Genomic DNA, 25,488 nt, shown 5'->3' with positions numbered 1-25,488 from the left:
CAAAGGTTGCGGGCAGGAGGGCAAAGAGATGAGTAAAGGAGAGGGTGCCTGTACATGCAGGGGGGAGTGCAGCCCTTGGAGCGGGCTACAGCTTCTCAATAAGAGGGCCAATGGAGAAGGGTGGGGTTATGGAGAAAGAAGGGAGGAGTCGGGCAAGAGACAACACGCCTCCTTGTTGGTAGGCCCCGCCTCCTGGGCGGTCCTAGGCACGGGGCCGACAGTACGCAAATACAGTGACTGCGGCGGAGGCTGCAGGCTGCGGCGGGGGCTGCGGCGGGGTTTGCGGCGGGGGCTGAGGCGCCAGAGAGCGAAGAGGGCGGGTCAGGGGTTGCGGCGGTCGCTGGCTCGTCGCCTCCCCCTGCAGGCGCTACGCGGGTTCGTATTCCCATCCCAAGCCCAGTTCCCGCTTAAGTGTCTCTGTCACCCTTTTCTCCGTTGTCTCTGAGTGTTCGCCCACCTCTCCCTACCACTCTGGGAATCTGGTTCCTCTTTTTTAAGTGTCTCTGTGTGTGTGAGTCTCATCCTTTCTCTGTGGGTCTTTGTCTCCCTCCTCTGGTGCCAGTCCCTGTCTTTAGCTCTTTGTCCCTCCCTCTTTAAGTCTCTATCTCCTCCCCCCCCCCTGAGTCTCTGCGCCCCCCCCTCCCCGGACTCTGCCCCTCTCCCTCTCTCTGGATTTCTTTCTGTTTCACTTTCTGAAGCTCTGTCGTCCTCTCTCCTCTGGATTCTCCATCCCAGTCTAACCCCATCCTGACAGCAGTTGAGTCTGCATCATTGTAGAGTCGCAGAAGTGAGGCCTGTCCTGCAGACCCAGGAGTGAGTCCTCACCCGCCCCAGACCCTGGAGCTCCCATTCCCTGGAACCTTCAAGACTCTGACGCAGAAAATAGAAAGAGGCACTTACTACCGACTGCACACTCCTAATTCTGGCATGTGACGGATAGAAGCAGTGACTCGCTGTGAGGGGACAGTTGGAGCCTGGGTGACAGGCTGGCCCAGGGTTTGGGCATGCATTAGAGGATGGAAATATGGCTGTCACAAAAGCCTAAATCACAATCCTCTGTCACACCTCACCTCCACCCTGACTTTCTGCTCTTTACAGAGCCAAGCATGGGATCCAGTTACCAAATAAACCAGCGTTTGGTCTTGTCCTGCCCCCCAGAGGTCAGAAATGGGGATAAGGAGGAGGAAACAGAGAGAAGACTAGGGGGTTAGAGGCGGGGATAGAGAGCAGGCAACAGTTTGAAACTCATGTGGCCTGGGAAACTTGGGTATCTCCCAAGACCTCCCCTGTAGTGGAATATTTAAAGGTGTCTTACATTTGTTTGTGCTGCATTTGTTTAACTATGTAAAGGTGTGTCCTGTTTCACCTTGCCTGCTTAAGGCACCTGATTGGTCTAATAAAAAGCTGAATGGCCAATAGCTAGGAAGAAGAGGGATAGGCGGGGCTGATAGGCAGAGAGAGTAAATAGGAGGAAAACAAATCTAGGTTTGGGGAAGAAGAGAGGAGAGAATGAGGGAGAAAGAGAGGGAGATTTCTGGGTCCAGTCAGTCAGCCACCAGACAGACAGACATGGAGGAAGCATACACAATGAGGCAAAATGTGGATGACAAGAAACGGGTGAAGTTATAAGAGCTAGTGGGACAGGCCATGAGATAAAGTCAAACATCAGAACTAATATTAAGTCTCCATGTCATGGTTTGGGAGAATCATGAAAAAGCCTGCTACATTCCCCAGGGCGTGGGGAGAGGGGTTGGTCAGTAGACAATCACGTCAAAGGATGGAGCTTGTGTTACAGAACATCCAGAGGGGAACAGAATCAAAACTGAGTTGAGGGGATCCAGGAAGGATGTCTGCCTACTTCTTGAGACTCTTCTCAGTTCTGGTCCACCTCACTCATCCTCATCCTTGCCCCCCACCAGGACACCCTCTGGCATCCCTAGCATCCTCCCCCGCTGTCCTCTCCCCTATTCCCAAGACCAAGTCACTAGAGACAAATCTCCCCTTTCTGGACTTTTAAGATTACTTTTTTGCTCCGCTCCCTACCTCCAACCTATCCAGTGCAAAATCCAGGGAAGAGTCTCAGTGAAGCCAAGACTGTAGACACACTGCTAATGCCCCCACCCCCACCCCGCGCCCCACACAGCCGGGCATACGCCTTCAATCCCAGTACTAGGATTGCAAAGGCAGGTGTATTTCTGTGAGTTTGAGGCCAGCCTGGTCTACAGAGCGAGTTCTAGGTCAACCAGGGCATCACAGAATAGTCTGTCTCCAAAAACCAAAACTAAACAAACAAACAAACAAACAAAACACAAGTACCTTGCCACCTCCCCTAAGCTCAGAATCAAGGGGGTACTACCGCTGCAATCTTTGGTTCCCAGTCTCGTCTCCCGAGTCCTCTGTCTCACAAGCTGAGCTGTAGACTGTCTTCAACCCTCAGAACTTGAACTTCTGCCCCTCCCTCATACTCACCCCAAGTCTAGGTGACTGAAGGGATATATGTCGTGGGGGGAGGGGTGAACGGGCTCGGCACTTCTATGAGTGAGGGACTGCGGATGGGAGCTGTGACATCGCCACCGGAGCAGGGCCAGACCCCGCCCCCCACAAACAGGGGTCTTCAAGGTCCGCCTTTATGAAAGACCCAGGGGCCCTGGAATCCCCAGGGAGATAATAGGACACACAAGGTCCGCAGGATGGTGACCTTTCTCCTTAGAAGGAACGCTTTGCCAATTTCACCCCCACTGCCACCTGTCATCGTCATCGCGACTTGTCGCCTCCCACACTTGAGGTTGTGGCCGCCCTCGGAGGGACGCCAACAGAAAAAGGACTACAAAGTCCATGATGCTCCGCGATGCATGGGCCTTTGACTACGGGCAGTGGGGAGCCAGAGGCTTCATGGAGATTGTTGTTCCCGGACCTCAGGCTGGCGCGCAGACTGGCAGAATAGAATGTTTCTCTTCCCTCCCATCTCTTCCTAAACTCTAGAGGTCAGACATTCATTTTCCCTTCCCGAAAGTGACCAAAGTGAGTTCCTTCAATGGAAAGTGATTTTTTTTTTTAAACTGGAAAGAAGCATAGCCTTTGTAAGCCCTGTGTGCCTGTACCCTAAACGGGGCGTCCTCTGGGGAACTGCACTTGGGCAACCCTTCTTCCTGCCGGCTCGGTTGCACGAGGCTGAGCACGCGCCAGACCCACGCGCGGGCCATTGGTTTTATCTCCTCGGTCGAAGACGGCCACATAGGGCCCCAAAAAGACGTCTCCGAGGATCCAGAGGGGTCCTGCAGGCTTCGGAACGTCCAAGGCTTGGAAGCCCAACAGGCAGAGGCCAACATCACTCTTAAGAATCTGCAAGGTGGTAACACAGAGGACATTGCGTGTCACTGGGATCCGGGTTTGATTGTCTCCTCTGCACCCAGAACAGAACAAGGAGTGTTTTTAGCTGGGCATGGTGCCACCTTCCAGTGATCCCAGCGCTCGGGAGACTCAAGCAGGAGGATGGGGAGTTCAAGGCTGGCCTGGGCTATATGCTTAAACCCATTTTAAAAAGAGAGAGAGAGAGAGAGAGAGAGAGAGAGAGAGAGAGAGAGAGAGAGAGAGAGAGAGAGAGAGAGAGAAAGGGGGGCTATAATATGGCTCAGCTGGTAAGGTGCTTGCTGCTGAGTCTGTCGACATGAGTTCAATCCTCAGACCCCCTCAGAGTAAGAGAAAAATCGATTCCTTCAAATTGTCTTCTGACTTCTACACACATGCTGTAGTCAAGTGTGCACACACAGAAAGTAAATAAAAATCTTTGAAATGGAGAAAAGAAAAAAAAGGCAAAATTTAGGCTGAATATGAAGGGACAGGCCTTTAATCCCAGCACTTGAGAAGGAGGCAGGAGAATCTCTGAGTTTGAGGTCAGTTCTGGGCCTGCCAAATCTACACAGTGAGACCCTCTCTAAAGGCGAAGTTCCTGTGTTGTATGTAGCCCCGTGAAGCAGAGCCCCAGGTCTACCCTCTCACGCTCACTTTAGTGACTCTGATGTCACTATGGCAGTCGCCTTACCTTAATAACATAGTCCTGGCCTGTGAGGTTAAACCAGACTCCACCAAGGTGGAAGGAGACCGGGGGAAGCTCTGGGATCTTGGAACACTGGATGAGGTACTGCAGAAGAAGAGGAACGGTGAAGGCTGGCAGGTGGTTCCTGCTCTGCTCAAGTGTCTTGGGTGATCCCTAGTGCCCTAGAGTACAGCTTGCATTGGGCGGTGAGGTATTTAGGACCTCCTGTAGAAAGGCCTTGTTAGGTAGGTTTCTCCCATTAGGTCCAATTCTACGCTTTCCTCTCCCACCCACCTGGAAAGCATGTTGGCTTCCTCCTATTTCCTTCCTCCCCATCTCTTGGACCTCCGGGTCCGCCTGCCTTCCTCGTTTCCTTCCTTGTTACCTGTTTCCATCCTTTAGATGGCAGCTTCCCACCCAGAGTCTGCCATCAAACCCCCGAGACCCTCCGCAGCACACCCACGGGAACCAGGAGTGATCCTCACCTGCCCAGCCAGGAAGGGAAATCCCCCAATGGCCTTATTCAAGGCCCGGATCTCCTCTCTAGGTCCTGTGATTAGAGATGTGCCTGTGTCTAGGATAGCATCACAGCCCTGGGCACAGAGAGTCAGCCCTGTACCAACCTTCACACTATGGAAAAGGATGGGTAGGAGCTGTCGTCAGAGGCAGGGTCTGGCTGTTCAGACCCTCAGCTCCTGTCCCACGAGGCCAGGCTCCTTACCTCTCCATGTGGACCTGCCAGTAGGCAGGGACGGTGACTGGTATGAAAGTGAGGGGGGGTATGTAGTGGGCTGGGTCTGAGCCCCCCAGGACCAGCTCTCCTCCATCAGACCCCTCAGCATCTCTGCAGAGGCAAAGTGCAGAAGAGCCTGGGGTTTTGTTTGCTGGTCCCAGAGGTGGCCAGGAATAGGACGTTCTGTCATTTGACTTCTAGGCAGGTGTGGTAGCTAGTTTTATGACAACTTGACAATAGCTAGAGTCACTGGAGAGGAGGGAACTTCAAGTGACAAAATACTTCAATAAGAGTTGGCTACATGCAGGCCTGGAAGGCCTTTTCTTAATTAGTAGTTCGTGTGGGAGGACACAGCCTATTGTGGGTGGTCTTATGGTCCTGGTTCTGTAAGAAGGCAGGCTGAGCAAGCCATGCAGAGCATCCTGCCTCAAGGTCCTTTCTGTTTGAGTTCCTATCCTAAGTGTGGAAGTGTAGGTCAAACCTTTGCCTTGCAGCGAGGTTTTGGTCCTGGTGTTCCATCACCGCAACAGTAACCGTAACCAAGGCAATAGGCTGGAGGGTGTGGGCAAGTCCTAAGGATGGGGACTGGGGCCAGACAAGGATGGCCCTGAACTCCTGGTCCTGCACCACCATGCCTGGTACTGAAAGCTGATGCGTAATGGGTGATCCTGGCTCTCGGCAGGGCTCTCCAGCGGAGTGCGAGCTCTCTCTGGGGCGAAGTAAAGGTCCTTAAGTGGAGCACTTGTCAAATGTGCATGGAATTTCCTGTTTGACTTCAGAGTCTGGGACTTTGTGAACCCACAGTTGAGTGTCACTGGCATGTCCTGAGTTGCCACTTCGGTGGTGGGGTTTCTCCTCATGTTTCTGTATTGGGTAAGCACTTTCCTGATGCAGGACCACGGGGTTCCTGTGTTGACAGTGACACTTCCTGAAGGAGATTTTTGCAGGCTGGTCCTGTGAGTGCCTGTGTACCAAGCCCAGCAACCACTATCTTGGGCACTCTTGAAGGAGACCATCCCATCTGCGCTTGCGCCTGTTTAATTCCCTCCTGGAAGGGTGAGGAGGGTCGTGAGACCCTCACCTGAGTACCCAGCTGCCCCCTCCCATGCTACTCTGCCTCTATTGCTGGTGGCCTGGGAGGGGGTCTAGAGGATACAGACTGGGGAAGACTAGAGGAGGCACCATCTGCGGAGCTACAGGGAACTCACCATCCCCGCTGGGGAGAGACTTTAGGGGAGGAGCAGCCACACCGCTGCTCTCATCAGTGCTCTGTAAGGGAGCTGAGTAAACTCATTGGTTCCCCAGAACAGTGGCGGGAGAGGGCCTTAGGAAGACGGAATCTACCTCCTCCCAAGGGAAAGGGTTTTAGCAAGAGCTGGACTCTGAAGTATGGAGACAATTCCCACCCAATACCTGTTGAGGTAAAAGGAGAAGATAGGCTTCTCCAGCAGCCCCTGTTCCACCATCGAGTCCAACGGAGGCTGAACTCCTCCCACAGACAGAGTTGGGAAACCGAGGCCCAGGATCCCATCAAAGCGAGCAAAAGCAAAGACCAGGCTGGGCTCCCACAGAGCCTCTCCAAATGTCACAGAGGCTCCCTGGATTCCCCCGATCTAGGAGTAAATTGAGGTGGGGTCAGTTACTTCTAGAAAAACATTATCCTCTATGTCTGAGGTCCTGCTTGGAGGCAGTGGGAACGTTATCATCGGGGAGGCCATGCCTACTTGCAAAGAAAGCCTCTTGTCTTATTCAAAAGTCCCACCCCCTTTTTCAAGAGGCCCCGCCCATTCTCAAGAAGCCCCATCCTCTTGCTAAGGAGATCCCATCTCTTCTCTAGAAACCCTACCTCCTTTCATAGGAGACCCCGCCTCTTTCTGAGAAGCTTCACCCCTTGCCCAGGAGACTGTGCCCCTCATCCCATCCCTAGGAGACCCTATCTCCTCTCAAGAATCCCTTTCCCCTCTCCCATGAGGGCTTGCCTCTTCAAGCCCCTCCCTGAACCAGGTGGTGGTAGACCCTGGGTTCTGGGCTGAAGTCACCTACAGTCAGATTCTCCTGGCTCAGGATTCCGTTCAGACGCCCAGTTCCATACTGAATGGCAAACTTGGTTCCATTGGGCCGAAAGGAGCTGGAAGCCTTGGGGTTGAAACGATGGTGAAACCCTAATTCGGGAGAAAAGACAGGTGTCACTCAGGGGATGGGAGACTCAGCACCTGGGAGGGCAGCCAAGGAGATACCGAGGCCAAACCCCTCTTCTTCCTCAGGGGAGCTTACAGCAGGGTAAACTGAAGAAATGACATCTTGAGGAGGGCACCCAGAGATTGGAAGAGCCCGTGTCAAAGACAACAGTGAAGTTCTGAGGGGGCGTCCCCAAACCAATGTCTCCAAAATACTGCGTCTGGTGGCACAAGAGGACACAAGATAAAGGAAGAGCCGGGTACTCCACCGCAAGGGCGGGAACACGGGAGCTGCGACTCACGTTCATGAACTTGGACAGAGGCACAAAGGTGGGCTCGTCATCAGAGGCTGCGGTCCTAGGAGGCTCTGCTGGCTGTCCCCATCCATTCAGTGGGCTTAAGATCCTGTGTGCAGGGTGGACTCGGCGAAGAGGGACTCTAGAGAGTGAGGGAATTTGGACATTGAAAAAGCCATGCATCTAGGAGACCTTGCTGTGGTAGATACCCTCCATAGCACCGGAAGGGAACTGTCCCCGGCTTCTGTAATATTGACCAAAGAGTCAGTATTACACAATGACCAAGGCGTGCTGCTGAGGGCAGCTTCATGGTGCAACAAGAGAAAGCCATTGCCAGGGTACACACTCAAAGGCCTGCCGCTATCCTGATTCTTTAAGCTGTTCTCCTGGGACCACCAATCCCAGAGAGTTCCAAAGATTGCCAAAAAAGAAAAAAAGAGAGAAAGAAGGGAGGGAGAGAGAGAGGGAGGGAGGGAGGGAGGAAGGGAGGAAGGGAGGAAGGGAAGGGCTGGATGGTGGTGGTGCATACCTGTAACTGTAACCCCAGCACTTGGGAGACAGAGGCAGGCAGATCTCTGTGAGTTCGAGGCCAACCTGGTCTACAAGAGTTAGTTCTAGGGGCTGGAGAGATGGCTCAGAGGGTAAGAGCATTGCCTGCTCTTCCAAAGGTCCTGAGTTCAATTCCTAGCAACCGCATGGTGGGTCACAACCATCTGGCGCCCTCTTCTGGTGTGTCAGCATACATGGAGTCAGAATGTTGTATACATAATAAATAAATCTTTAAAAAAAAACAAATATATAAAATATTTAAATTACACCTAAACCTAGCAGGAAGTAAGCTGTAATTTGTTCTGACAGAAGAAACAAAAAAGGAAACCCTGATTTGACATTACATTTACATTTTTTTTTGAGATTTAAAGAATTTTATTTTAAGTGTAGGGGTGTTTTGTTTTCTGCCTGCAGAGGCCAGAAGATGGTATCAGATCCCTTCAAACTGAAGTTTCGGACAGTTGCTAGCTGCCATGGGGTGCTGGAATCAAATCTGGGTCCTTTGGAGAAGCAGTCAGTACATTTAACCACTGGGCCATCTCTCCAGACTTTCATTGACAATTCTTGATGTGGACCTTGGCAGGGGATGGGGTAGGGGGCTAAAAACCTGTCATCATGTTGTGAATTCTCAGCCACCTCATGCATGATGGTGGGACTCTTGTTTCCCACACTTGGGGATGCAGGATATCAATGCTAGAGCCTAATTTTACCCTTCATGGCAAAATAAATCACAAAGTGGCAAAGACTTGATGTGAAAGTTCTAAGGAAATAGAAGTCAGTACGACCCAGCTGAGAAGAGGGAGGCTTTCCCAAGCATGACAGCGTGCAGCGTACGGATAAGATCACAGTTCCAGCTGCAAAGATGGCCCAGTGGGGAAAGGCGCTTGCTGCCAAGCCTGGGGACTTGGAGTATAATTCTCCAGACCTACATGGTGAAGGGAGAGAACTGATTTCTGCAAGCCGTCCTCAGACCTCCACATGTACTTACCTGAGAGACAGCACAAATGCACATGCACACACGGTGCACACGCACACACGGTGCACATGCACACGGTGCACACACGGTGCGATGCACACAGTGCACATGCACACGGAGCACACGCACACATGGTGCACATACACAGTGCACACGTACACCATGCATGCACACACACAGTGCACATGCACACACGGCACACACACGCACGGTGCACCTGCACACAGTGCACACACATGTTGCACATGCACACAGTGCACACACATGGTGCACACACGGTACACACACGCATGCACATGCACACAGTGCACACTCAAACACAGTGCACACACATGGTGCACATGCACACACGGCGCACATGCACACACAATAAATGTATATGCACTGTAAATACACGTCTCTACAACGTTTATTTACAAAAGAATATAAAAGAAGAAAATAAAGTTGGTTTGTGGGTGGTCTTTTTATTTGTTTGTTTATTTTGAGGTTAGGTCTCACTATGTAGCCCTGACTGTCCTGGAACTCACTATGCAGACCAAACTGAACTTGAACTCACAGAGATCCCCCTGCTTCTGCTTCCAGAGTGCTGGAATTAGAGGTGTGTGCCACCACTGCCTGGCCAAGATTTATTTATTTTTATGTGTATCGGATGTTTTGCCGGCATGTTTGTCTGTGTGAGCATGCTAGATCCCCTGGAACTGGAGTTACAGACAGTTGTGAGCTGTCATGTGGGTGCTAGGAACTGAACTGGAGTCCTCTGGAAGAGCAGTCAGTGCTCTGAGCCATCTCTCCAGCCCAAAAATTTAGATTTTTTTAAAAGATGAATATTTTTAGCCGGGCGATGGTGGTGAACGCCTTTAATCCCAGCACTCGGGAGGCAGAGGTAGGCGGATCTCTGTGAGTTCGAGCCCAGCCTGGTCTACAAGAGCTAGTTCCAGAACAGGCTCCAAAGCTACAGAGAAACCCTGTCTCGACAAACCAAAAAAAAAAAAAAAAAAAAAAAAGAATATTTTTTTAAAAAATTTATTTATGTCTTATATATGAAGCATTCTGCCTGCATGTATGCAATGCGCCAGAAGGGGGCACCAGGTGTCATTACAGATGGTTGTGAGCCACCATGTGGGTCCTGGAAATTGAACTCAGGACCTTGGGAAGAACTGCCAGTGCTCTTAACCTCTGAGCCATCTCCCAGCCCAACGATGAATATTTTTAAAAGTAAAAAGAGGTCTTGAGAAATGGCTCGGAGGTAGAGTGCTGTGGAGTATTCCTTTACACTGTGTGAGTATGTGTTGCTGTGATTGGTTTAATAAAGAAGGTGACTGGCCAATAGCTGGACAGAATAAGGTTAGGCAGGAGAGCCAGACTAGGAGAATGCTGGGAGGAAGAAGGGAGTCTGGACTCACCTGCCAGATGCAGAGGGAGCAGGAGATGAATGTACCATGCTAATAAAGGTACTACCATGTGGCAGAGCATAAATAAGGAATATGGGTTAACTTAAAATATAAGAGCAGGTTAGTAAGGAGCCCGAGCTATTAGCCAAGCATTTGTAATTGTATAAGCCTCGGTGTGTTTATTTGAGAGCGGCTGCGGGTCAGGAAAACTCCGCCTACAGTAAAGCATCTGCCTAGAATCCCCAGTGAGGGCTGGGGTGTGGCTCAGTGGTAGAGCCCCTGCCTAGAATCCCCAGTGAGGGCTGGGGTGTGGCTCAGTGGTAGAATATTTGCCTAACAAGCACAAGACTGCAGGTGCAGTCTTCAGTACCACAAAGGGAGGGGAAAAAGATATCAAAAAAGGAAGTAAAGGAGGCAAAAAAGAAGGAAGAAGACTCTAGACATAATTTTTAACCCAACAACCATAACTTCCCCTTCAATAATGGACAAGAAGATCTGCTTAGTAAGGACAGGTCTGACTGGAGAAGGGACAGGTGGAGCCCAGCTCTTCTGTGAAGCATATGCAGATGAGACCCAGCTCTACCACGACGCAAGGGGAAGCAGCTCCCGCCATCGCGTTCCTCAGAATTTCCGCATGAAGCGTGGTCCATTCGAGCAGTGGTATTGGGCACACTTTTCTTTCTATGTGGGCGGTGGGTAGTGGGGAGGGAAACCCAGTTTTGTTATGTAGCCCTTGATGGCTTCCAACTTGTAGCAATCCTCTTGCCTCTGCCTCAGAGTGGTGGCAGTATCCTGTAAAGGCTTTGCCTGTCCTTAGCCTCTGTCATAAATAAGTGTGGTGTTGAGAACTTCTAATCCATATACAATCTCTGATATGAGAGAATTGCCATGAGTTCCAAAGCACCCTGGCCTACAGAATAAGACTATTTTAAAAAATCATGGCTAGGGGCTGGAGAGATGGCTCAGTGCTTAAGAGCTTTGCCTGCTCTTCCAAAGGTCCTGAGTTCAATTCCCAGCAACCACATCGTGGCTCACAACCATCTGTAATGAGGTCTGGCGCCCTCTTCTGGCCTTCAGGCATACACACAGACAGAATACTGTGTACATAATAAACAAACAAACAAACAAACAAACAAATAAATAAATCATGGCTAAAGAGGTGGCTCAGCTGGCAAGAACATTATTGCTCTTCCAGAAGACCCAGGTTTGATCCCAGTACCCACATGGCGGCTTGTAACCCTATGCTTCTAGTTTCATGGAATCCAAGGCCCTCCTCTGGTCTCTGTAGGCATCAGGAATGTACACAGAACACATACATACATGCAGGATATGCCGGCTCCTTTTATATCAACCTGACACAGTTGGAGTCATTTTGAAAGAGAGAGTCTCAATTGAGAAAACACTTTCACCAGATCGACCTGTGGGCAAGACTTTGTGCATTTTTTGATGTGAGAGAAACCAGCTCACCACAGGAAATGCCACCTCTAGACAGGTGGTCCTGGATTGTATAAGCAAACAGATTGATGGAGCTGGAGAGATGGCTCAGTGGTTAAGAGCACTGGCTGCTCTTCCAGAGGATCCTGGTTCAATTCCCAACACCCACAAGGCAGCTCACAACTGTCTGTAACTCTGGCTCCAGGGGAACCAACACTAATGGACATGAAATAAAAAATAAATAATTTTTTAAAAAAGAAAGAAAGAAATCAGATTGAGTAAGCCAAGAGGAGCAAGCAGTGATCTTCCACGGCTTTTGTTCAGTTCCTGCCTCCAGTTCCTGCCTTACTTTACTCGGTGCCAAGCCCTAACCTAGAAGTTGTAAAGCTGAAATCAACCCTTTTCTTTCCAAGGTGCTTTGTCCCTGATATTTTATCACATAATAGAAACCCTAACTAAGATAGAAGTCTGTGCCGGGTTCATGGGCATGCCTGGGACTTGTGTTTGGGGAAGGACGGTGGTGGCATTTGAACTTTGGGCTGAGGAAGCTGTTGAATGCTCAGAGCTCAGTGGGCTGTTTGTTAGGCAGGAACTTGGAAGCTAAGTATGTTGAAAGCAAGGCAGACTATACACATCTGGCTTAGGCAGTGGTGACACACACCTTCAATCCCAGCACTCGGGAGGCAGAGGCAGGCAGATCTCTGTGAGTTCGAGGCCAGTCTGGTCTACAAGAGGTAGTTCCGGGACAGGAACCAAAAACTACGGAGAAACCCTGTCTCGAAAAATCAAAAAAAAAAAAAAAAAAATTCTGGGAAATGCTTCCTCAGGTTCAACACATAGAAGCTGTGGTCCAGAGGGATGTGTGGATGTACCTTGTGCTGCTCATCAGACTTAGCCATGTGGTGCTGGTTTTAAAGGCAATGAGGAGTCGCGAGGCTGCGGCAAGGCTCTGGGAGCAGCTGGAGGAGGCTACTGGTGAAGCTGTAGCCTCAGTTGCGCTACAAGCCCCAGGACTGAAGGGGTCATGGGAGAGAACTGAGGCTTGGCTTCATGTGGCAGGGGCAGGGTTCCTGAGAGAGCGCCCAGAAGAGGCTATATTAGTAAAGAGGTAGACCAGTTGCAGAAACCCAGCATTTTGGAGGTGCTAGTGCCAAGCAATGACCACCAAGGGCCGACCAGAGCCGAGCAGCCGGAGAGCACGAGCTTAGATGAGCCGTGTGTGCTGCGCAAGGCCTCCGGAGCCCAGACTGTGGGCCCCGGACCTCTGGCTCTGACTGTCTTCGGAGCCGAGACTGTGGGCTCTTCCCTCTTGGAATAAGAAAATAGTTCACTTGTTTTGATTTAACAGATGCCCACAGCTGAGACTTTGAACTTTTAAAGAGACTTTGGAATTGTAGGAGGCTGGGTATTTTAGAGACTACGAATATTCTAAAGAGCCTAGATCTTTGAGGGAGACTCTGAGTAATTTTCGAAGACTGAACTTTTTTGTTTGTTTGTTTTTGTTTTTCGAGACAAGGTTTTCTCTGTGTAGGCCTGGTTGTCCTGTCTACTCATTCTGTAGACCAGGCTGACCTCAAACTCAAAGAGATCCGCCTGCCTCTGCCTCCCGTGTGCTGGGATTTAAGGCGTGCGTCACCACCCCTGGCTGAAGATTGAACTTTTAAAGAGTTTGAATTTTTGAAGACTGGGACTTTTAAAAGTTAGAATGTTTTATCCTGTGATATTAGCATTAATATGAGCTCTTGGGAGGTGGACAGGAAAGGAAAGGTTATGGTTTAACACTGATACGTTTTGTGTCGACCTGAGGAGTCAGTTGTGCTGGATAGTTTTACGTCACCTTGACAGAAGCTAGACTTATTTTGGAAGGGAGAAGCTCAGCTAAGAAAGTGCCTGATCCCCCAGACTGGCCTGCGCTGCATTTTCTTGATTGATGATGAGCGTGGAAGAGCCCAGTGCCTGTGGGAAGTGCCATCTCTGATCATGTGGTCAAGCTAGTAAGCAGAATTCCTTCAGGAACTCAGCATCACTCTGCCCTGACCTCCCTCATTTACACGGCCCCGCTGGACAAATGAACGGGTGGGGCCTCTTTAAGATCCCATTGCAAACGCTGGTTGAACATATGCTGAACTTGGCCTTTGAGCAGGGGCTTTGCTCAAGGCCTGACCAAATGCTGGCACAAATGTAGGTCTCCCAGTTCTGTTTTGCTAGCCTTGGGCGGAGCATCCTGGGATTGAGTGTGTCTCTGAATGACACGGGTGTGGCCGCAGCTCTTGGCGTGGGTTTGGAAGTCTGTGGTATATTAGGTTAAAAATCAGGTTAAAGGGGGCTGGGGATGTGACTCGGTTGATAGAGTTCACCTACCATACAGGAAGTCCTAACTTCCACTCCCAAGACCGCATAATAAGGCAAGATGGTGCACACACCTGTAACGGTTGAGACAGGAGACCCGGAAGCTCAGCCTTGCCTATATAGCCAGTTAGGGCTAGTCTGGACTATGTGGGACCTCAAAAAGAGGGAGGGAGGAAGGAAGGAAGGAAGGAAGGAAGGAAGGAAGGAAGGAAGGAAGGAGAGGGAGGGAAGAAGGAAGGGAGGGAGGGAAGAAGGAAGGAAGGAGGGGAGGGAGGGAGGAAGGAAGGGGAGGGAGGGATGGGAGGGAGGGAGGGAGGGAGGAAGGAAGGGAGGGAGGAAGGTAGGGAGGGAGGGAAGAAGGAAGGGAAGGGAGGGGAGGGAGGGGAGGGAGGGAGGAAGGAAGGGAGGGAGGGAGGGAGGGAGGGAGGAAGGGGAGGGAGGGAGGAAGGGGAGGGATGGGAGGGAGGGATGGGAGGGAGGGGGGAGAGAGGGAGGGAGGGAGGGAGGGAGAGAGAGAGAGAGAGAGAGAGAGAGAGAGAGAGAGAGAGAGAGAGAAGAAATCAGCACCAGCACTGGTGAGATGGCTCAGAGGGCAAAGGTCCTGCTGCCAAGTCTCATGACCTGAGCTCAATCCTAGGACCTGTAAGGCAGGAAAGAACCTGTTCCTGAAACATGTCCCCTGACTTCCACACAAGTGCTGTGAATACACACAAACTCTACAACACAATAAACAGATTTTTTTAAAAAGCAAACAAAACCCAAAGCAGGTTAATGGAGCTGGGCATGGTAGCCTTCTGGCCATTGCTCACCCTGGCACCCCACCCAGGCCCATGAAGAGGTCTGGAGAGGCCCAGAGTGTCTTGAGTGTGACAGAAATGCTTTCTGGAACGGTGCCCCCATCAAGAGCTGGGAGGTGGTAAAAGCAAAGAAGGGGAGAAATTAGGAGATGAATCAGAGACAAGGTGTTGGGGGTCGCTCATGGGGAGGCCTCCCTGGAACAGGCATGCTCAGAAGTGAGAATCTGGGGTATCGAAGTTTCTAGACCACAGACATGGTCTTCAAGAATGGAGGGAAAGTCAGAGGGCCTGAATCTTAAAGCCAGACCACCAGGGCTCAGGTCCAAGGAACCTCCTCACAAAATGTATCCTGATTGGATAAGGAGAGGTCTCCAGTCCTGGTCCTTCGGACCAAAATTGTTTTGCCTTGTGGTGCTGGGCATTGAATGGAGGCCCTGGTGTCTCCTAGACAAGTGTGTCACCGCTGAACCACCTCCCTCGCTCTTGGTGTCTGGACACAGTGTCTCTATACCCTTGAACTCTACTTCCTACCTAGCCAAATGAATATCTTGGCCGGGCAGTGGTGGCGCACACCTTTAATCCCAGCACTCGGGAGGCAGAGGCAGGCGGATCTCTGTGAGTTCGAGACCAGCCTGGTCTACAAGAGCTAGTTCCAGGACAGGCTCCAAAGCCACAGAGAAACCCTGTCTCGAAAAAACCAAAAAAAAAAAAAAAAACCAAAAAAAAAAAAAAAAAAAAGAATATAAGAATATCTTGGATTTAAAAATGTGGTGGCCCATAACTTGAATCTCAGCACTTGAGAGACAGAGGCAGAAGGAGCTCTATGAGTTCAAGGCCAGCCTGTTTTACAATGTGAGTTCTAGTAGTAACACCCTGTCTTTAAAAAAAACATGGGGGACAGCCGGGTGGTGGTGGAGCGTGCCCACAGTCCCAGCGCTCGGGAGGCAGAGACAGGCAGATCTCTGTGAGTTTGAGGCCAGCCTGGTCTACAGATCAAGCTCCAGGACAGGCTCCAAAGCTACAGAGAAACCTTGTGTTGAAAAACAAGCAAGCAAGCCGGGCGGTAGTGGCGCACGCCTTTAATACCAGCACTTGGGAGGCAGAGGCAGGTGAATCTCTGTGAGTTCGAGACCAGCCTGGTCTACAAGAGCTAGTTCCAGGACAGGACAGGCTCCAAAGCCACAGAAAAACCCTGTCTCAAAAAACCAAAAAAAAAAAAAGAAAAAAAAAAAGAAAAACAAGCAAGCAAACAAGAAATGTAGCACTGTGGCTAAGGATGTGGCTGAGTGGGTAGGGTTCTTGCATAGCACAAAACCCCAGGTTCCCTTCCCAGGACTTCCAGCACTGGGGAGGTGGAAGCAACAGAACCCGGGGTTCAACATGGGCTACATGAGACCCAGTCTGGACAAAAACAAACCAAACAAAAAATGTGGGGTATTAGGAAATATGCTAAATTTTTCAGAGTGAAGACCGCAGTTTGAGAGTTGAGAAACGGAGTCTTTAAGATGGATCAGGGGATAAGGAACCTGGCCGCCAGACCTCACAACCTGAATCTGAGCTGGATTCACAGGACCTATTCATTGTCCCCTAACCTCCTTGCACACGCCATCACAGACAGACAGACAGACACACACACACACACACACACACACAAGTTTTAAAAAGGAGAAAAGTCTGGGAACCCTGAAAAAAGAATTCGGATTCTTGGTGCACCCAGGCCACAGGGCAAGTGGTAGGAATCTGTCAGGAGTGAGAGCAGGGGTGTCTCCATACCGGATCAGCGTGGCCCCTGCAGGCTCCAAATTCCCCAGTAACAGCAGGCACAGCAGCATCCATGGCGGCGACATCTCTGGGGACTGAGACTAGCTAGGCCAAGATGTCCTGCGGCCCCTTTCTTCCCCTTGAGACTCCACCCTGTCCACGCCCCACCACCTGCTGGAACACAGAAACACAGAAGTGATCCCGTGTGTGTGTGTGTGTGTGTGTGTGTGTGTGTGTGTGTGTGTGTGTGTGAAGTCCTTCAGCAGCAGGTGGCACGGGGACCAGAACCTGACTATTTAAGATGTGTGCTGTTTGACTTGCACTTTTGGAAGGAGTGGTGAGGGCAGACCCAGCACCCGCCCCTTTCCTGCCACCTCTATGGCTTCTACTTTTGACTTTCAGTTCACTTTTCTGAGACTCATTAACCACAGATTTTCTTGAGCAAGAAGAAGGGACAGAAATGTAAGTGGTCCGGGTCGATTACAACAGAAACACGCTGTTGTGGGTTGGTGGCTCTGCCAGCCTCTCAGGGTGCCCACTCTTTCTAATCTTTTTTGATTTTGTTTGTTGGTTTTTTTTTTTTGAGAAGGGGCTTCTCTATCTTCGATATTTTAATTAATTAATATTAATTAATTTGTGTGTGTGCCCACATAACCTCAGAATGGATTCAGAGGTCAGAGGACAACGTGCAGGCGTCAGCTCCCTCCTTCCACGGGGTGGGTCCAGGGATCAAACCCAGGTCCACAGGTTTTGTAGCAAGAGTCTTTACCTGCTCAGTCATCTCCTCAGCCGTCTTTATCTTTTGAAACAAGATCTCATAATGTTGCTGAGCTCAAGTGATTCTCTTGTCACTAGAGCAAGTGTTCTCTAGAGTAGTGGTCCTCAGCCCGGGCATTGCATTCCTTCTGTGGGTCGCATATCAGAAATTTATGTTATGATTCGTAACAGTAGCAAAATTACAGCTATGGAGTAGCAACAAAGTAATTGCATGGTGGAGATCACCACACTGTATTAAAGGGTCGCAGCACTAGGAAGGTTGAGAACCACAGCTGTAGAGTCTCTGGACTGAAAATGCATTCAGCAGGACTTGAGAGATACACTTACAATCCAGGTGTAAGGACCTGAGTTCCTCCCCGCACTGGGCTGTGGAGCAATTCTGGCCCTAGGGAACACAGCTAGGTCCATGGGGACCCTGGGGAACACAGCTAGGTCCATGGGGACCCTGGGGAACACAGCTAGACATGGGGGGTCCTGGGGAACACAGCTAGACATGGGGGGCCCTGGGGAACACAGCTAGGTCCATGGGGGGCCCTGGGGAACACAGCTAGGTCCATGGGGGGCCCTGGGGAACACAGCTAGACATGGGGGGTCCTGGGGAACACAGCTAGGTCCATGGGGACCCTGGGGAACACAGCTAGACATGGGGACCCTGGGGAACACAGCTAGACATGGGGGCCCTGGGGAACACAGCTAGGTCCATGGGGGGCCCTGGGGAACACAGTTAGACATGGGGGGCCCTGGGGAACACAGCTAGACATGGGGGGCCCTGGGGAACACAGCTAGGTCCATGGGGGGCCCTGGGGAACACAGCTAGACATGGGGGGTCCTGGGGAACACAGCTAGGTCCATGGGGGGCCCTGGGGAACACAGCTAGACATGGGGGCCCTGGGGAACACAGCTAGACATGGGGGGCCCTGGGGAACACAGCTAGACATGGGGGGCCCTGGGGAACACAGCTAGACATGGGGGGCCCTGGGGAACACAGCTAGACATGGGGACCCTGGGGAACACAGCTAGACATGGGGGCCCTGGGGAACACAGCTAGACATGGGGGCCCTGGGGAACACAGCTAGACATGGGGGGCCCTGGGGAACACAGCTAGACATGGGGGGCCCTGGGGAACACAGCTAGGTCCATGGGGGGCCCTGGGGAACACAGCTAGGTCCATGGGGGGCCCTGGGGAACACAGTTAGACATGGGGGCCCTGGGGAACACAGCTAGGTCCATGGGGGGCCCTGGGGAACACAGCTAGGTCCATGGGGACCCTGGGGAACACAGTTAGACATGGGGGGCCCTGGGGAACACAGTTAGACATGGGGGGCCCTGGGGAACACAGCTAGACATGGGGGGCCCTGGGGAACACAGCTAGACATGGGGGGCCCTGGGGAACACAGCTAGGTCCATGGGGGGCCCTGGGGAACACAGTTAGATCAATGGGGGGCGGGGGCTTGCTGACCATCCAATCTAGCCGATCAATGAACTCTAGGCTTAGTGAGGGAACCCTGTCTCAAAAACCAAGATGAAGAGTCACAGAGGGAGCCTTCTGACAAGACCGCTGGCCTCCATACGCACGCGCACAGGACACCTAGCACAGTGGCACCTGCCTGCTGGTAACCTCGACAACTGGGAGGCAGAGGCAAAAACGATTAGTAGTTGAAGGTCATCTGTGGCTAAATTTAAGTTCAGCTTGGGCTACATGAGAACTATCTCAGAAGAAAATCGAACTTGGAGGCAAATGCTCATAATTGTAGTAACTGGAAGGCTGAGGCAGTAGAATCGTGAGTTCAAATCCTCTCTGTGAGGAAAAACTGAGAGAAAAAAAGTGAAAAGAAGTGACACAGAGAGAGGAGGAGAAAGGGAGGAGTTAGGAGGGAGGCTAGTCAGGCTTAGGGGAGGAGTTAGGGGAGGAGTTAGGAGGGAGACTATGCAGGATTAGGGGAGGAGTTAGGGGAGGGATTAGGAGGGAGGCTAGGCAGGCTTAGGGGAGGAGTTAGGAGGGAGACTAGGCAGGATTGGGGAGGAGTTAGGAGGGAGGCTAGCCAAGTTTAGAGGCACTGCCCTGCCAACCCAGCTACTTGAGAGGCTAAGGCAGGAAATGGCACAGAGTGAGTTTAAAGCCAGCCTGGGCAATTTAGTGAGAAGAGTCAAGTATAGTGATGAATGCCTTTAATCCCAGCACTTGGAAGAAGAGGCAGGTAGATCTCTGTGAGTTCAAGGCCAGCCTGGTGTACACATCAATTTTTATTATCTTGACTGAACAACAGCCCCCCTCATTCCAGGAAGTTATCTGTCCTCAGGCAAGTGGGCTTACAGGTTAGAGGCAGTTTTTGTTTTGTAGATCTCTTAAGCACAGTAATTTAAATTTAATTCTTTAGGAATGCTGCTTACTGGCTTGCTCTTCTTGGCTTGCTTAGCTTCCCCCCCTTCCTTCCTTCCTTCCTTCCTTCCTTCCTTCCTTCCTTCCTTCCTTTCTTTCCTTTTGGTTTTTCAAGACAGGGTTTCTCTGTAGCTTTGGAATATGACCTGGAAGACCCAGTCATAACATGCTCAATAGAGGCCTGAGTCTCAGTAGTTTACCCTGGTTCCAAGAAAGACCACAAACTGAGACCACCCAGGCAGCACCCAGGAACAGACCATCCAAAGGAAATTCCTAATGTTCCAACCACTGTAGACAGGATCACCTGCCAGCACACAGCCATCACTTTTCACCAGGACACCCCTAGACAAGTGTCAGCCAATCATGGATCCTGAACCTTAGAAATCCCTCACCCCCACCTTTCCAACTATAAAAATCCAACCCTAACTGAGCTCGGGGCTCTCTGGTCACTCCAATATGTTGGACACACAGGGAGTCCAAGTTTGCAAACTTATGTAAGAATAAAGACTCTGGCCGGGCGGTGGTGGCGCATGCCTTTAATCCCAGCACTCGGGAGGCAGAGGCAGGCGGATCTTTGGGAGTTCAAGGCCAGCCTGGTCTACAAGAGCTAGTTCCAGGACAGGCACCAAAGCTACAGAGAAACCCTGCCTCGAAAAACAAACAAACAAAAAACAAAAAACAACAAAAAAAAAAAACAAAAAAAAAAAGAAAAAGAAAAAGAAACTCTGGGGAGGCCTCGGGGACAGCCCTTTGTAAGTTGAGATTTCTTAGTGGCCACAAAGCCCCACGAGGGCTCCAAGTATCCAACTGACTGAAGCATCAGCATTGTAAGTGGGTACCACTCCCATGTGCCAGCAAGGTGAACAAGGTTGAGCTTTTGTGGTTGACGGTGGGGGAGCAAATTAACCATGGCTGTGCCATTCACCTGTGTCCCTGGGGTTACAAAAATGGCAGAAATTGAGTTGGGGACTGAGACTTTATGGTAACTTTGGTGGTCAGTTTTAAATGAGAACTTGGCACAAGCTGGTACCAGCTGAGAAGTGATTCTTCATGAGGAATTGTCGAGATCAGGTTGACCTGTGATCTTGTTTGTGTGTGGAGGGGGTGTTGTCTTGATTATATCAAGGTAATTTGCAGAACCCAGTCCTGATGTGGGATTCCCCTCTGTATGCTATGGAATACTATTAATAAAGAAGCTGCTTTGGGCCTATTGCAGCACAGAATAGGGCAAGGTAGGAATTCCAAGCAGATAGAGGAGACAGAAGGCAGAGTGAGGGAGAAGTTGTGTAACCACCCCTGCAGGAGACAGATGCTGGACGGAAATTTACTGCTAGGCCAAAGCACAAGGCGATACGCAGATTAATAGAGATAGGCTAATTTAAGATACAAGAGTTAGCCAGGAATATGCCTAAGCTAATAGGCCAAGCAGTGTTTTAATTAATAGTTTCTGTGTGATTATTTCGGGTCTGGGTGGCCAGGAACCAATGAGCGGCCTCTGCCTACACAGTCCCTTTGTGGGTGACTTTCTGGACTGTGTAAGGCGGGAACCAAAGTCAAGTTCTCTCAACTTTTTCACACAGCCCCCCCAAATCTACAGACTGTCCCTCACACCGTTTGCCAAGCGCCTCCTCAATCATCCATTTTCTGAAACGTCTCAATTTCAAAACTCACCAGGATACCCCAGGAAAGCCTGTTTGGATACAGGGTCCTGGCTTCTCTCAGCGCATCTTACGCAGCCTCTGCCCGGAGGAAAGCCTGTTTGAATAGAGTCCTGGATTCTCTCAGCATCTCAGCAGCCCGAACCTCTCCAGCCCCTGGCTTCCCTTCCCTTCTCTCAGTTTCTGATTCCTATATAACGTCATCTATTTTCACTACTTAGTCTCTTGGTGTCTCGGTCCTCAGCTCCTCTCCTGTCCCTCCCCCGTCTCTTCCTCTTTTGTCCGTCCCCCCAACCCACAGCCCGGTTCAGTCTGGACCCTTCCAAGTGCCTCTGGCTGAATTCTCCCTCGTATCTGCAACAAAACTTCTCCTGAACCATGCCTTATTTTCCCCATTCAGCAACCCTGACCTCTTCTGGTCACTTCATTCCAGGGACCCTCACATCATTTCCCAGCCAAGAACTCAATGAAGTGTAGTCTGCAAATCATGCCATGGCCACACGGTGGCAACACGGACCTGTGTTTCTAAACGAGATCCCGGAGACTGCCTTTTCGGCAGTGTCTTGGGCTTCAGCTGCTGGGTGGTACACCGACCTCTGCAGCTTACCTGCTTGGGACCCTAGCCAAAGCCAGTGTTGGAAGTTTCTTCCTCTCTGATGGTATTGTCCAAGCCAGCTGGGAGAAAATGCTTTTTCTCATACAGCCGAGCAATTGGGAACGTATCACCAAGTCCTTGGGGAGACTGGGGACAGAACCTGGAACCAAGGGTATTGCTAAGCAGGTGCTCTACCTCTGAGCCACATCCTAAGCCCTCTTTACTGTTTTATTTTGAGACAGGTGTCATTAAGTTGCCCAGGCTCACTCGAACTAATTCTGTAAACCTGGCCGGTCTTGAACTGCCAATCCTCCTGCCTCCACCTGCCCTTGTTGCATGCTCTCTTACTCAAAGCCTCCACACACCCTAGCCTTCCTGGTGTTCGAAGGTAGTAGAATTATTCCTGCCTCAGTCAGTACCTTTGTCCAGGCTGCTTCTTCTGGCTGCAGCACCCCCCCCCCCCCTGTCATGGCCATAGGTCATTTCCTCAAATCTTTGCCATCTAGAAGTTCGGTGGATTTTACTTTCTGGTGCTGTGGTTGGAGCGCAAAGCCTGCGGCCTGCTAAGCAAACACTGTTGGCCCCACCCCAGCCTACTTGATGTAGGGACCTAGGGACACAATGCCACTTGAGGGACTTTCAGCCTCGTGACCATGTGCACACAGTTTCAAATGTCCCGTCTGCTGCATTTGTTTGTAACAAATTTTTACCGGCTGTTCTTATCGCAGGACTGGAGTTCTGATCTTGGCCCCCACTTCAGGTGACTCCAGAATGCCCGTACCCCAGCTCCAACTATGGTCCCTTGATGTCGCTACTGGGTTTGTTGGTTTGTTTGTTTGCTGGTTTTTATTTTCCCATTTATTTGTTTGGTTGGTTTGGTTTTCGAGACAGGGTTTCTCTGTAGCCCTGGCCGTCCTGAACTCACTCTGTAAACCAGACTGGTCTCGAACTCACAGAGATCTGCCTGCCTCTGCCTACCGAGTGCTGGGATTAAAGGCGTGCGCCACCACTACCCAACTACTTTCCATTATTATTATTATTATTTATTTATTTTTATTATTTATTTATGTGTGCATACATGTGGCGCCCACGTGGCCGAGGACTTTACTTACAGTCGCCAACACCTCCCAACCCCCATTTCCCCACCCCCCCCACTCTCCCCACCCCAGCTAGGTTGGGTCTCAGAGAGGGAACTTAGGCTGCCAGCTGGCTGAGCAACCTTCCCAGCTCATTCTAAGGATAAACTGATGTTGGAACAATGTTGCAACAATCAAGCTTCTTTTTAAAATATTTTCTTCCTGGGACTGGAGAGACGGCTCAGCGGTTAAGAGCACTGACTGCTCTTCCAGAGGCCCTGAGTTCAAGTCAGGACAACCACGAGGTGGCTCACAACCACCTATGAGATCTGGTGTCCTCTTCTGGCCTACAGGCAGGATACTAAATAAATAAATAAATAAATAAATAAATAAATAAATAAATAAATAAATAAATCTTTTAAAAAATACACAAAACTCAAGTCCAAATGGATCAAAGACCTCAACATAAAGCTAGCCACACTGAACCTTACAGAAGAGAAAGTGGGAAGTACACTTGAACGCATTGAACCACTTCCTAAATATAACCCCAGCAGCACAGACACTGAGAGAAACAATTAATAAATGGGACCTCCTAAAACTGAAAAGCTTCTGTAAAGCAAAGGACATGGTCAACAAGACAAAACAACAGCCTACAGCCTACAGAATGGGAAAAGATCTTCACTAACCCCGCATCAGATAGCAGTCTGATCTCCAAAATATACAAAGAACTCAAGAAACTGGACACCAAAAGATCACATAATCCAATAAAAAAAAATGGAGTTCAGACCTAAACAGAGAACTCTCAACAGAGGAACCTAAAATGGCTGAAAGACACTTAAGGAAATGTTCAACATCCTTAGTCATCAGAGAAATGCAAATCAAGACAACTCTGAGATTCCATCTTAAACCTGTAAGAATGGCCAAGATCAAAAACACTGATGACAACTTATGCTGGAGAGGTTATGGGGAAAAGGGAACACTTCTGCATTGCTGGTGGGAATGCAAGCTGGTACAACCCCCTTGGATGTCAGTGTGGCGATTTCTCAGAAAATTAGGAAACAACCTTCCTCAAGACCCAGTAATACCAGTTTTGGATATATATCCAAAGGATGCTCAATCGTGCCACAAGGACATGTGCTCAACCATGTTCATAGCAGCTTTGTTTGTCATAACCAGGACCTGGAAACAACCTAAATGCCCCTCGACTGAAGAATGGATAAGAAAAATGTGGTACATTTACACAATGGAGTACTACACAGCAGACAAAAATAACGACAGCTTTATTTTTTATTTTATTTTTGATTTTTTGAGACAGGGTTTCTCTGTAGCTTTTTTTGGTTCCTGTCCTGGAACTAGCTTTTCTAGACCAGGCTGGCCTCGAACTCACAGAGATCCGCCTGCCTCTGCCTCCCAAGTGCTGGGATTAAAGGCGTGCGCCACCACCGCCTGGCTCCAACAGCTTGAATTTTGCAGGAAAATTGATGAAACTTATTTTGAATAAGGTAACCCAGACCCAGAGAGACAATTATCACATGTACTCACTCATAGGTGGTTTTTAAACATAAAGCAAAGAAAGCCAGCCTACAAACCACAATCCCAGAGAACTTAGACAACAATGCGGACCCTAAGAGAGACTTACATAGATATATTTTACATGGGAAGTAGAAAGTAGAAAAAGACAAGATCTCCTGAGTAAATTGGGAGCATGGGGACCTTGGGGGAGAAGGAGAGGCAGGGAAGGGAGCAGAGAAAAATGTAGAGCTCAATAAATATCAATAAAAAATATTTTCTTCCTGCTTTTCTTTTGTTCTTCCTCTGCAGAAAGCAATTGCCTCTCCTCGCTTCCTGGGACACTTACTGTTCCATAGAAGAAAGTTTTGTCACTTCTAGAGTCAGAAATAAGACCGGCTGCATGCCAGTCCTTCTGCGTGTGCGCGTGCGCGCACACACACATACACACACACAGATGCACACACACATATACACACATGCACACGCGTGCGCGCACACACGCACGCGCTCACACGCACGCACGCACACATGCACACATATACACACATACACACGCATGTGCATGCACACACACGCACACACACACACAGAGATCTATTTTTATTGTTGCTCTCTTCAGAAGGCGTCTCTTGTTGCCCAGGATGGCCTAGAACTCCTGGCTATAGGATTGTGGCACCAGACCCCACTAAAAACTCTTTGTATTTTTGTAACTTGCCCTTTGATACACATCTTACCAGGAAGAGCAAATTAAAACCACAGTGAAGTCCGACTTGGCATTCGGTGCATGGTTAAGCTAAAAAGGATAATGACATATGCCGGCAGACGTGTGGAAATCGGGACGTTGTCCTCCTATCAGGAGGGGGAGGCAGAAGGCTCACTTGTCTCCTGGATTTCAGGGCCATTTGATGCCAGACGTCAGCTTACGGTGCATAACTCCAATCTCAACACTGACCTCACTAGACAGGAGGAGCATGCCTTCAGTGCCACCTTA

The 25,488-nt window shown here is 50.2% G+C and overlaps 1 protein-coding gene across 1 annotated transcript; it reads right to left on the bottom strand.

Annotated features, from left to right (window-relative positions):
• Nucleotides 1-3,022: 3,022 nt before the first annotated feature.
• Napsa (napsin A aspartic peptidase) lies at nucleotides 3,023-16,701 on the bottom strand. The gene is made up of 9 exons (XM_057761052.1): nucleotides 16,512-16,701; nucleotides 7,249-7,384; nucleotides 7,044-7,167; nucleotides 6,813-6,931; nucleotides 6,183-6,382; nucleotides 4,758-4,880; nucleotides 4,522-4,666; nucleotides 4,043-4,141; nucleotides 3,023-3,342 (listed from the first exon to the last, which is right to left on the bottom strand). The coding sequence occupies exons 1-9, from the start codon at nucleotides 16,583-16,585 to the stop codon at nucleotides 3,103-3,105; spliced, it is 1,260 nt and encodes a 419-aa protein (XP_057617035.1). The 5' UTR covers nucleotides 16,586-16,701; the 3' UTR covers nucleotides 3,023-3,102.
• Between the last annotated feature and the right edge of the window lie 8,787 nt (nucleotides 16,702-25,488).

Source organism: Chionomys nivalis, assembly GCF_950005125.1.
Source record: "Chionomys nivalis chromosome 23 unlocalized genomic scaffold, mChiNiv1.1 SUPER_23_unloc_1, whole genome shotgun sequence".
NCBI classification, from domain to species: Eukaryota; Metazoa; Chordata; class Mammalia; order Rodentia; family Cricetidae; genus Chionomys; species Chionomys nivalis.
Note: the sequence above shows the minus strand (reverse complement) of the source record. Positions and strands in the feature narration are given on the sequence as shown.